The 12,520-nt window shown below is 49.1% G+C and overlaps 4 protein-coding genes across 4 annotated transcripts; 2 read left to right on the forward strand and 2 right to left on the reverse strand.

Moving 5' to 3' along the window:
* Positions 1–584: 584 nt before the first annotated feature.
* On the forward strand, positions 585–1,504 carry Pdw03_3423 (Translocon-associated protein, alpha subunit, putative; the record flags this gene model as incomplete). Its single annotated transcript, XM_014676721.1, has 3 exons — positions 585–656; positions 736–1,157; positions 1,219–1,504. The coding sequence occupies 3 exons, from the start codon at positions 585–587 to the stop codon at positions 1,502–1,504; spliced, it is 780 nt and encodes a 259-aa protein (XP_014532207.1).
* Positions 1,505–1,959: 455 nt separating this feature from the next.
* On the reverse strand, positions 1,960–2,843 carry Pdw03_3424 (Aprataxin-like protein; the record flags this gene model as incomplete). Its single annotated transcript, XM_014676720.1, has 2 exons — positions 1,960–2,711; positions 2,768–2,843. The coding sequence occupies 2 exons, from the start codon at positions 2,841–2,843 to the stop codon at positions 1,960–1,962; spliced, it is 828 nt and encodes a 275-aa protein (XP_014532206.1).
* Positions 2,844–3,097: 254 nt separating this feature from the next.
* Pdw03_3425 (DEAD/DEAH box helicase, putative) lies at positions 3,098–7,255 on the forward strand (the record flags this gene model as incomplete). The annotated part of the gene is made up of 3 exons (XM_066100488.1): positions 3,098–3,328; positions 3,413–6,929; positions 6,993–7,255. The coding sequence occupies 3 exons, from the start codon at positions 3,098–3,100 to the stop codon at positions 7,253–7,255; spliced, it is 4,011 nt and encodes a 1,336-aa protein (XP_065955888.1).
* An 887-nt stretch (positions 7,256–8,142) lies between these two features.
* Pdw03_3426 (G2/mitotic-specific cyclin (Clb3), putative) lies at positions 8,143–10,089 on the reverse strand (the record flags this gene model as incomplete). The annotated part of the gene is made up of 4 exons (XM_014676718.1): positions 8,143–8,385; positions 8,440–8,979; positions 9,034–9,903; positions 10,078–10,089. The coding sequence occupies 4 exons, from the start codon at positions 10,087–10,089 to the stop codon at positions 8,143–8,145; spliced, it is 1,665 nt and encodes a 554-aa protein (XP_014532204.1).
* Between the last annotated feature and the right edge of the window lie 2,431 nt (positions 10,090–12,520).

Below are 12,520 nucleotides of genomic sequence, written 5' to 3' on the forward strand. Positions count from 1 at the left end.
ACCCTTTTTGGTGATCTTCAAGTAGACTTTTGAACTGTCGATTTTTAAAAGCACTCAGTTTAGTAGACATTCCCCCTTATCGGTGTTGTGGCTAGAAAACAAGCGATTTAAACGGCTCAAAATGTGCCAAACGACATTTCTATATGTTACCCTCGAAAAGGGAAGGAAGATCTGGATGTAATTTGGCCTGGTTTCCAGGCCTTCTAATCGAAAGTTTGGACAAAAATAGATGACACTTCCAAAGCCTTAACCTGAGTGAGGTTGATGACCGCTGGTCGAAGGCCGGAACCAGAGTTTGAGCAGATGAAATTTGCTCTAGCCAGAAAGACCAGTCATTGCTCTATTCCTCAATAAGAACATTATAGAAATCTAATGAGATTAAAATGGTTGAACTAAAATGGATAAGAAAGGAGGAGATTGTCTGTGCTAGTTGTCCATGGAAACTCCCGAGGCGAGGTCCTCTTGTCTGGCTGAGTCAGCCCCCGGTTTTGCATACGTGGAGCCAAATATTCTCCTTCACCTCAAGTTGACGTTGACATTTCTTTTTTTCTTTTTCTCTTTGTTATCTCATTCAAGGTATCAAGATGACTCGCTTTGGTCTCCTCTCTGTGGCTCTACTCTCTCTCCAAGCTTTCATTGGCACCGGCATTGCTGCTGTATGTTTTTCGTCTTCCTTTGTCTCAAGGACTGCGTCGCATGACTCAATTGACTAATTATTTGGTTTTGAACATGCAGGATACTGAGAAAACTGAAGCAGAGGTTCCCACTCTGGCTATCTCAGCCCAGGCCTCTTTCCCTGCTTCTGAGATCTTCGGTATCAAGCTTGTCAACGGTCACCCTACACAGGCGCTGATCGCCATCTCCAATGATGAGCCGAACCCTATCACGGTGAACTTTATCGGTGGCAGTCTTCGCAAACCCGATGACCAGGCCCAAATTGTCCGCAATTTGACTGCGACTCGTTATGCTATCGAGGTTCCCGCTGGCGAGAAGGAGACAATCAGTTACAGCTTCACCACCGAGATGCACCCCCAGGATCTCCAGATGATTTTGTCTGCCATCGTTACAGACAGCGAGGGCCACCTGATTCCTATCCTTGCCCATAATGGCACCGTTAGCATCGTGGAAGCGGATACCAGCATCTTCGACCCCCAGATGTATGACACCCCCCTCTTACCTTAGTCATGTGAGGACAATTGGACTAACAATTACAATCAGCATCTTCCTCTACTTTTTCCTGCTTGCTTGTGTCTCTGGTACTGGCTACTTCTTCTACACCGTTTGGGTCGCTCCCTACTTCCCCCAGAAGCGCAAGTCCGGAAAGATCAGCGAAAAGCGCGCCCAGACTAGCTCAAAACGCGCTGAGTCCCCGGTTACTGAGGAGCCTTCCGCCGGTGCTGCGGTTTCTTCTGCTAGCGCCTACAACGCTGATTGGATCCCCTCTCACCACATCAACCGCCCCGAGGCCCGCAAGGTCAAGGGCCGCTCTAAGGCCCGAGCGTAAATGCACACGCGACATCTATATCTTGGACAGGGGAAAGGGACAATTCTTTTCAATGGACATCATTGTGTGAGGTTTTGTCTAGTGTGGAGCAGCCTTGGGCACGTGCTGAAAATGCACCGTTCGCTGCTGCTTGTCATAAGGGACATGTATATCTACCAAATAGAAGATTTTGGCCTAGTTTAGCTTCCATGGATGCCCAACAGGATCACTTCTGGAGAGACCGATCCACTGTTTACTATGCTGTGCCTGTTTTGGCAGTACTGGTGCAAGAATTGGAGGCCGCGTTTGCGGCCTTGGGACGCCTTGTAAGTTAGTCTTTCTGGGTGTCCCTCTGCACTTTATTTCGCAGATATTTTGTCCGGATGCCAACAGAAAAATAACCGAAAAGAGGCATCTTATATGAAATGGACTTTTCTATACAAAACCAGGGATATCTTCACAAGCACACCTATAGGTCACAATTTTCTCCATTCTTTAAACTCTTGCTCCAGATGTTGCTTCAGTTCTGCAAACCGATTCCCAAAGCCTCGGCCACAGCGCCAGCAAGTAAAATCTCGCTTTAGATACCCCTCTTCCGTCGGATTCCGTCGCACATCATCTTTCGACAGCGGGAAGTCCTCAATTGGCACGAAGAATGGTGTTGAAAAGCTATTGTAGTGTTTCCGGTGCTTTAAGCGCTCGCTATACCTATCCACTGACAATACATGAATGTGCAAGTGGTTCATAGATGGTACCGCATGCACGCCGACCTCGATCTCCTGTTCCCAGTCCCGACCCTGCGGTAGCTTATCGGGCGGCGGATCAGCGCTCAGCGCCGCCTGTCTCGCTTGCTCCTGCACAGAATCCTTGCCATATTTGCGTCGCAGCTCGCTCGCTGCCAACTTGCGGAGGGTTCGAGTTTCGGCCTTCACTTTTGCTAGGAACTTGGCGTCCTCGAAAGCGTCAAATGGATGCATGCGCGTTTTGGTCTGGTCGCGGGGGAGAAGGAGGAGGTGTAGCGATGACTTTGGGAACATGTCATGGATCGCCACGAAGTCGTCATTATGGTAAACTAAGATATCAGGAGAGTATGTCTCAGGTTTTGAGATGTAGGCGCCCAGTCCATCGCGGACACCAAATGCAGTCCTGCCCTTTGCCGCATTGCGATCAGACGGGGTTTTGGTCGCGTGCTTGGGTTGCTTGCTTTTGGGAGCCAGAAGTTCGGTAACTGTCAAACCGATAGATCAGTGATAGTGTTCGGTAACAAGACTCTCGGTGCCTTACAGGCATTCCTCTTCTCCGATGCCCCGGTTTTCACCTTTTGGTCACCCTTGCTCGGATTGGAGCGCTTCCCGGACATGATGGTTCGTGTAGAAGATTGACTCGTTGTACAATAGATATTAGCTGCAGCATTGCCTTTGAGCAATAAAGTCAAAGCCTTACATCGGTGGACCAAGTAAGAGTGCAGGTCATCCGCCTGTTGAGAGTTAAGTCTCCAATGGTCGCTGCACTCCTCCGTATGCTCCCCGCAATCCCAAAGCGGTTTAGTGCGGGTCACTATTTTGCCTGAAGCTCCGAAAGTTATCTTTTGCGCAAACACTTACCACACACGAAATGCCACCTAAGAAGAAAGGCGATGGTAAGGGCGGTCCCAAACCGGGTACGAAACAAGCCAAAGCGTTCGCAGAGAAAGCCAGCGAAGTAAAGAAGCAAACGCCGGAGGAGCCCAAGAAACCGTCCGTAAAGGATGTCATTGGCGGCGCATCATGGACAGGGAAGCTACCAGTCAATATGTTGGCGGAGCACTGTCAGAAGCAAAAATGGGAAAAGCCTGAGTACAGCATGGTAATCAAAACTTCTCATGGCGCTCATCGCGTGTCTATAAACACATTTACCAACCCACATGCTGATAGATTGCGACAATTGCAGGTTAAAACCGCCGACGGCTTTGTCTCATCCGTAACGATGAAAAAGATAGATCCTAAGACCAAGGAATTGATTGTGATCCCACCAGTTAAGCTACCTCCTTCCCATAAGCAACTCGCTGGGCAGCCGACAGCCCTCGAAGCGCGCCATTTCGGTGCAGCGTTTGCCCTGTTCCGAGTATGCAATATGCGCAATATCCATATGATGATGCCCCCAACATACAAGAAATTATGGAAGGAGGACTTTGGAGAAATTAAAGCAGCAGAGACTCGGGAAGGCAAGGGCTGGATGTACGAGGCAGATCCATTCTTAGCCATGCAAGAAAGAGAGAGCGCGGCCGCCGATTTGGCAAAGAAGCGAGCAGATCGTGAAAAAGCCCAGGCAAAGGAAAAGGCCTCAAGTGCAGAACTAGGGCTAGGAAATGGAGATGCCAGGAGTAAACGGATCTGGTCGCAAGCGCCCAAGGTGGACATGGGCACACGGATTCGGCGAGACATTGAAGGCCTTTTGCGGCAACATACGATTTGGAATCCATATGGCGTGAAGATACCCGAAACCCAAAAGAAAATCATCGTGGACGAATTTACTGGTCTAGGGTTCCGTCGCAGCCATGTGGAAGAAGCTACAGCGGAATGCAAAGACCGCGAAGAGGTCTTGGAGTGGCTTCTTATCTATGTTCCTGATGATGACCTCCCACGGTGGTCTCTACCGGAAGGATATTCAGCTGGAGTCAGTCTTGGTTCCGGTGATCTTGCTCGTGAGGGCAAAATCAAACGGCTGGCATCTGTTGGCTATCCAGCCGACATGTGCTCTCGAATTTTGGACAGCAAGAATGGCGACGAATTGGCGGCTGCTGAGCATTTGCAGGGCACTTTAGTTCATGGAACTCAATTTTCGGCCCCATCAGTGGCGGACGAAGACGAAGAGGCTTGGGCAGAAGAAGCAATTACGCTGGAGGCCATCTTCGGAGAACGTTACCACCGAATATCAGCCAAGGTCTGCGAGATCAATAGCGAGGCACCGGACATTCCACAAAGCACAATTTTCCGCTTCCAAAAGCCCACCGCCCACTACCCAACTACGCCCCCTATTATATCAATCCAGGCTAAGGGTGTCCCAGCTTATATACGTCTGAGTGCAATCCGTCGGGCAGTGCAGTATGCCGAGGAAAACTTTAAAGGTGAATCCATGATTTTCAACATTATGGATTGGCTGGAAGTCAACCTGCCGAGCGTCATGGAGAACCCGGGCAAATTGCGAGAGATTTCCGCTGTGACAGTCTCGTCGGCAGCTGAGACGCACCAAATTCCTCTGCGGTCAGCTCGGAAGAATCGTAGAGGTATAGACTGGACGGTCGACTCAGAGCGAAGCTTGGCGATCCGCGATGCTTGGGAGGCCAAACAAGATACTGCGCCGCAGATCGAGATGATCCGCAAAAGGAAAGCGCTTCCTGCATGGAACATCCAACATGAAATTATCCACGCTATCAACTCAAACCAGGTGACTATCATCTCAGGTGAGACTGGTAGTGGTAAAAGTACACAATCCGTACAGTTTGTGCTAGACGACATGATCCAGCGAGGACTGGGAGGTGCTGCCAACATCATCTGCACGCAGCCACGGCGAATCTCAGCCCTAGGTCTTGCCGACAGAGTCAGTGATGAGCGATGCGCCGTAGTCGGTGATGAAGTCGGATATGTGATCCGAGGCGAGTCGAAAGCCAAGCCTGGTTCAACAAAGATTACCTTCGTGACTACTGGTGTCTTGCTTCGCCGGATACAATCGGGTGGCGATGCAGATGGCAACGTCGCAAGCTCCCTTGCAGACGTTTCCCATGTGGTGGTCGACGAGGTCCACGAGCGAAGTCTGGATACAGACTTCTTACTGGCGCTGCTAAGGGATGTTCTGAATTTCCGTAAAGACCTGAAAGTGATTCTCATGAGTGCCACTCTCGATGCTGGCATCTTCATGAGATATTTTGGCGGTCAGAGATCTGTTGGACTGGTGAACATTCCCGGCCGAACATTCCCTGTCGAAGACTATTACTTGGATGACGTTATTCGGTGCACATCATTTGCGCCAGAACTTGCCGAAGGTTATGAGGATGAGGAAGAACCCTCACGGGGTGAAGAAACACTTGGGAAAGCACTACGAAGTTTGGGTATGGGAATCAATTACGATTTGATCGCAGCAACTGTCGAATACATCGATGCTCAGCTAGGAGACCAGCCAGGAGGCATATTGATCTTCCTCCCTGGTACTTTAGAGATTGATAGGTGTCTGAACGCAGTCAAGAGGATCCCCGACATGCATCCACTGCCATTACATGCCTCCTTGCTCCCAGCCGAACAACGAAGAGTATTCCAGACCGCACCAAAAGGGAAGAGAAAGGTTATTGCGGCTACAAACGTCGCAGAAACCTCAATCACAATCGAGGATGTTGTTGCCGTAATTGACACCGGTCGAGTCAAGGAAACGAGCTACGACCCCAAGGACAACATGGTCCGTCTCCAAGAAGTATGGGCATCACAGGCCGCCTGCAAACAGCGTCGTGGCCGGGCAGGCCGTGTCCGCGCAGGTATCTGCTATAAGCTATACACCCGTAAAGCTGAAGCAAACATGGCCCCACGACCAGACCCAGAAATCCGCCGTGTTCCCCTGGAGCAGCTGTGCCTATCCGTTAAATCCATGAAAGGAATCGAGGACGTCGCCACCTTCCTAGCCAACACCATCACCCCACCAGAAAGCATAGCCGTTGAAGGTGCACTGAACTTCTTGCATCGCGTAGGCGCTCTAGACCACGATAGACTAACAGCCCTGGGCCGCTACCTCTCCATGATTCCGGCAGACCTCCGCTGCGCCAAGCTCATGATCTATGGCTCCATCTTCGGCTGCATGGAACCCTGCCTCACAATTGCAGCCATGCTAACAGTCAAGAGCCCCTTCGTCTCACCGCGTGAGAAGCGCGACGAAGCAAACGCCGCCAAAGGAAGCTTCTCCCGCCCGGGTGACGGCGACCTCCTCACCGACCTCTCGGCATACCAGGCCTGGTCCGAACTAACCCGCGCCCAGGGTGGCTACTGGGGTACCCAGTCATGGTGTGCCACCAACTTCCTTTCCCATCAGACGCTGCGCGATATCTCCTCCAACCGCGCGCAGTTCATCACCTCTCTCAAAGATGCAGGCATTCTGCCAGTCCAGTATTCTGATTCATCGGCTACGGCTTGGAACCGCAACGCAGCCAATCGCAACTTGATCCGCGCCCTTGTTGCTGGAGCCTTCCAGCCGCAGGTCGCGCAGATCTCATTCCCAGATAAGAAGTTCGCCAGCTCGGTTACTGGTACCGTCGAGGTCGACCCGGATGCTCGCACTATCAAATACTTCAATCAGGAGAACGGCCGTGTGTTCATTCACCCAAGCTCCATCCTCTTCTCTGCGGCTGGCTACCCCAGTTCCGCGACGTATCTCAGCTACTTTACCAAGATGGCTACCAGCAAGGTCTTCATTCGCGATCTCACCCGTGAGTTACTCCTCTTTTGTCCCTCGAGACACCAGCTCCTAACGTGATTTTTCTTTCTTATAGCTTTCAACGCATACTCCCTACTTCTCTTCTGCGGCTCGATAGAACTTGACACTGTAGGTCGCGGACTAGTTGTGGACGGCTGGCTCCGTCTACGCGGTTGGGCCCGGATCGGCGTGCTCGTTTCGCGGCTTCGCACCATGCTGGATGAGGCCCTGACGGATCGATTTGATAATCCCTCGGTTATCTCCGATGGCAGCAGTCTTACTGATAGGGTGATTCAGGCTGTTAAGAAGTTGATTGAGTTTAATGGGCTTGATCAGTGATCTGCACTGGTGGAGTCTTGGGTTGAAAACACATACAGCCCATGTATCATTTTAGATGGATAGACAATCGAAATGACTTCCAAGGCATCCTTGAATGTGTATTCGATATTATTATTTCCAGGGAAATCTAGGTATGATATGGTTCTATCGATGCTGTGTAATCCCACGTGGAAGGGTTTCCATTCTTGTGTTGCGAAAAGAGGTCTGCAAAATATAGATCTCGCTTGAAATTTGTTGTTCAGACCAAGGAAGTAGATATCGCTAGATTTGATACCACATAGAGAACTATTAAAATGGATGTATCATATGGACAAATTCAGGTAGCTACTACCTAAGGGATTATACTCCATAACTCAGGTTATGTAGTTGTAGAAATATGACGTCATATTAGACTATTACTAGGACAGTACAACATACAGAAGGTGGCGTAGAGCCAGTCAGGTGACTTGTGTAGATAGAGAGTGTATCAACGGTTAGCCCAGTTACCACCAACAAGCCGTGTCCCCAGAACAAAAATAAAGAGGCAGTTGGAACGCCCGGCGAGAAACAGACCATCGTCAACGCCTTCCGATCATTTGCTCTCATGTTCGGAAATTGGTGGCGTCAAGTCATCTCGTCGTCAGCCCAGTAGAGCTAGGAGGAAATCAAAAGGAACAAAACAAGTGATAGAATGAAGATGGTGGAAAAGACCGGAATAACGCGCAAACGCCATGCATTAAAAGAACCGATCCGCCAGTCCACACCGAGAGACAAAAAACGCCATGTTGACCGGGAAAAAAACGATGAATAAGTTTAGAGATCGTGGGTGGTGGTTAGCACCAGCAATTATGAAAGCCAGCTATGCATGGTATTTGCAGGGCACCGAGGTATTAGTCTGAGGCAAGGTATTAGTAGTTTGCATAGCCGTCCAAGCGATCTGGATCATTGAGAGCAGAGGCTTCGGGCAGAACGAAATCCATGGCAAGTTCTGCTTCAACAAACATCGAAGCACGTTTAAAGCGACGATCCGAATACTTTTCAAAGATGGCGGCGTGGTGGCGGCGAGGGTTCTCACAGCATTCAATCAGTGTGCTTAGCACCGGAATCAGCTGGGAATAGAGATAGCCACTGTAAAAGGCGTGTGCCGGTGTCTATGGCTGAATGTTAGCAGTGTTCCAATGTAGTAAATGGAGAGCCAAACGTACCCAGTTGCCTTTGTTAAGCAGCAGGCGAGACAGGCAATGGGCACCTGCCGCAATGAAGCTGGGGGGAGTGCAGACAAAGCGCTCATCCATAATAGCCAGCTCAAGAAAGTACTTCGCAACAGTACGAGTTTCAAGATCATATTCATCAGCCTTGCTAATGCGGCGAAGGAAGCTCATAGGGCCAGGCCATCCAAGATCAAAATCGAGGATGGTGAGCATGAACCGTTCTGCTTTTAGAATCTCGTCGACGGAATATCCACTGTCAACCATGTAAACGATCTCTTGCACAGACGGAGCTGTGATCTCCTCGAACTTTGCAGCAATAAAGATCGCAGTCGCACCAACAAGCTGCAACTTGCCCATGGAAACCACCTTGTACGACAAGAAACGGTCAATGTAGTTGACCGTGAGAAACAGGGTTTCAGGGAGCAAGTTGAAGCGCTGGTGAACTTGAACTAGCCAGTCCATCAATACTGAGCGCATCGACCACTGGAGTTCGCTTTGACGGGCCATGTAATCGGGGACCGGAAGCATCTCAATCTACAGACTTGGATTAGTTCAATTTGATTAACCGGCAATGAAAGTAAAACATACCTCTTTCTTCCTTAAATGAAGAAAAATCTCGTCGCCATACTCCGCGACCATGGTTGTATCCAGCCATTCCTCATCAATGTCTTCTTGTACTTGCTCGCTTTTAACAATGTCCTTCGCCCGGAACATCTCACGAGTGGTTACATTGTTCATGAATGGATAAATGACGGTAGTAGTTCCGTCGGTGTTATCCCCACGAGAGAAGTAGGTGGGTGCAACATGATACTCGGTATCATCCCCATCCCATTCCTCAGGCTCTGATACCGCTGGCACAAGTTCCTTGGCATGTGCGTGCTCTTTCATATCTTCGGTCTCAGATACGGTGGCATCAGACTCAACAAGGCTGGCGATATCCACGTTCAGCCCATGTGAAGGCTCTGCCACAATGTTATTCGCGTGGCGTCCTTTCTCCGCTCCCTTGTGGCTGGCCTTGGCCTCCGTATCTTTGGTGGTTTCCTTGGATGGGACCTTCTCGGGAACAGTGTGCAGTTGGTCTTTGTATATCGCATTGTTTCGCTTCGATTTGTACGTCAGTGGTGCCTTGCCAGCATGGATCATAGGCTTTGTTGTGGTAGCGTTTTCAACAGGGCCCTTGGTTCCTGACAAGGTCATGCGGCGCTGGGCTGGCTGGGACAGCCCAGGACCCCTAACTTCCATTAGAGCAGGCTTTCCACTAACGCCAGAGTCGTCCCGACTAGCGCGGCTAATGTCCTTGGTGTTGCTGACATCCACAAACGCGCGTCGGCCAGCATTGTTCTGAGCCGCCATACTCAGCGCAGGGCTTGACTTGTTTCGTTGATGGATGACCTTGTGGGTTTGATGCAGGGACGGAGGGGGCACATTCTCATCCCCAATAGCTCGAAAGCGCTGTGGCTACAATCCGAGTTAGCATCAATATCTTCAATTTTGTAAGGAATCAAGCAACTCTAGACTGAGTGGGAAAATACATGATGATGTGATATTGAACGCGGTGCCGTTTTACGCGCAATTGACGCGTAAAAATTAAGAAATTGGGGAAACCAGAGCATCAGCAAAAACCTAACTCACTTTGGCATTCATGATCGCGGAAAATGAAGTTGCAAGACGTGCTGTCAAATCTATCTTGAAGATGGTAAATGGATGTTGTTTACTTTTTGCTCAGTTGGGGGAGCGGAGTTGCCCTGCGTGATTGGCTGACCCAGGCAAAACAAACAGTCCGTTTGGATCCGCTCAGTCGTCCCTTCCCGAATTATCCCAAGCTCGTCAGTTGAACGTCAGTTGAGATTTGTTACCTAGGCAGAGTATGTGATGCTGGAACTGGATGAAAGAAAATGAATGAATGAGATCCGAAGTGACAGTTACCGCGATGAAGGGAGGTTGCGTTGTCCCTTGTTCTTGAAGATGTGCCTTCTTGGCAATGTACGCTATTCCTAAATCGGAAGCTACGGTCGTGCATACCTTCCTACCGTGCACACCCTATATACGCCTGTCTCATCTTGTGCTAGGCTCAAAGTCTTACGGAAATTTTGATTTATACAAAACAAGGATAGTTGGCCGCATGTTTGGCCATGTTACATCTTTTTGGTGATCTTTTTAGTAATTGTTCGTTTAGGTATTTCCCCCTTGTCAGTGTTGAAGCCAGAAATAGGTGCAAAAGACGGCTCAAGATGTACCAAGCAACCTTTCAATGTACTACGCTTGACGAAGGAATTAAGATATGGATTTTTTAAACCTGATTTCCCGGCGTTCTGATTGAAATTTTGGAGTAGGCCTAACAACCCAAGTAGATCGATCCGTAAGACAAAGTATTGCACCTCCAACTAGCGTCTGACTTTGTTCAGTTCTAGGGCTTTGGTTTTGCTTTTTTTTGGCTACAGGTAGTGAGAGTATGTAATTGAGGCTTTCCAGATATACGTAACTTGCCAAGTTGATATCAACCCAAGGTTCCAAGGTTGGGGCATCCCGAGGTCGGGACTCGGGACGTTGATAAAGGGTTGGGTTTGCACTGTTTGTTGATGATTTGACGTCATTAACCTTATCGGCGCGTCTCCTTCGACGTCCGTTGAACATTATTTTAGATTCAAGGACACCCCAAACAAGATGAAAGAATACACAAAACTATCTATTGGTATATTTACCATTCCTCTATAGACTCCGATAAAATAATCTTTAAACAATTCATATTTGCGAGTTCGATCGCCCTTTTATGGCACAATCAAGATCTGACGCGCTGTCAACACGAGACCACGTGAGAGCCACACCGCCGTCACAAGAGGTGGGACACCCGGAATCAAGCGGTTCCTGTTTGGCAGCTTTGTGATCAACCGAAACCCACTCCTATCGCTGCGACGGTTGTCGGCTTTTTCAGTCTCGCCGGGTGATGCGGGGCTTCAGATCAGAGGAAATGGACAGTTTTGGGGTAAACTATATAGACAATACCCATGTTCTTGGATCCGGTGATCTTCATCGTCAATTCACATTTAAAGGACCTTTTGCGCCCAGTCTCTCAGCATCACCGCCTGACTCCACCAAGCAGAAATGTTCCCCCCTTTTCATCGGCTATTTTCTTAAGAAATCAATTAAATTGTGGGATCACGGATTTGCTATATTCCGATCTCCCTTTTGTAGCCAGGTTCCAAGGAGAAATGAATGCTCTGTAACGCCGATGCGGGATTCCATTTTAACCTTACATAGGTCCGAGGAGGGGTAAATCCAAGTTGCAGATCATGCGAGACAACTCCTTAGAGTCATGCGATATTATGAAAGGGGTTATTAGGGGAATTGAATCGGTTTGGTTCTCTTGGTGATCTCTTCTCGGTTGAGTATAAATCTCCAGGTCCGGCCCTAAAGGCGCAGCAACAAAACGTATAGCAATCACCCTACGCTGGTGATTTTGATATCAAACCACATCAAAAGTGTCGCAGTATCTAGTATTTTCCAATTCGCATAGTAAATGAGCAATGCGACAAGAGAGGTGGTGGGAAAATGACCGGACAATGTCAATTCTGTCCAAGCGCACACCTCCACAACAGACCAAAAAAAGGTATGGGTTGCTACGTGGTCAAGCTAAAAACTAGCTGCAAACCCATAAATCTATTGGGTGCTATTTCATTCTCTCTTTTTGCGCCTTCGGCCCTCGACACTCTAAATACTTGTAGCGACCGAGGTACCTAAGCTACCTGTTTTGTGTGAAGCGCTGCATCCTCCACCCAACAGTCCTAGGTAGCCCACATTCACTTACACTTGATCCCTGAAGACTTAAAGATCGGATCATAATCTCAATTTCGTACATCATATGCAAGAAGGAGGGTTAGACAAAGTGCTCCGTCACTCGGCGCAATGGCATCCGGCTTGCGACAGCTATTGCATTGCGCCTCTGCGAAAAGAGACAGCACTGGAATGGTTTCACAGACAGCTTTTTTCGATGCATAGAATAGTTGCAAATCAATAGAACATTTTATATAGATTCATAAATGCCATGGAATGTGATGGCTGCTGCGATGGGCACCGG

This window comes from Penicillium digitatum, chromosome 1 (assembly GCF_016767815.1).
Source record: "Penicillium digitatum chromosome 1, complete sequence".
NCBI lineage: Eukaryota > Fungi > Ascomycota > Eurotiomycetes > Eurotiales > Aspergillaceae > Penicillium > Penicillium digitatum.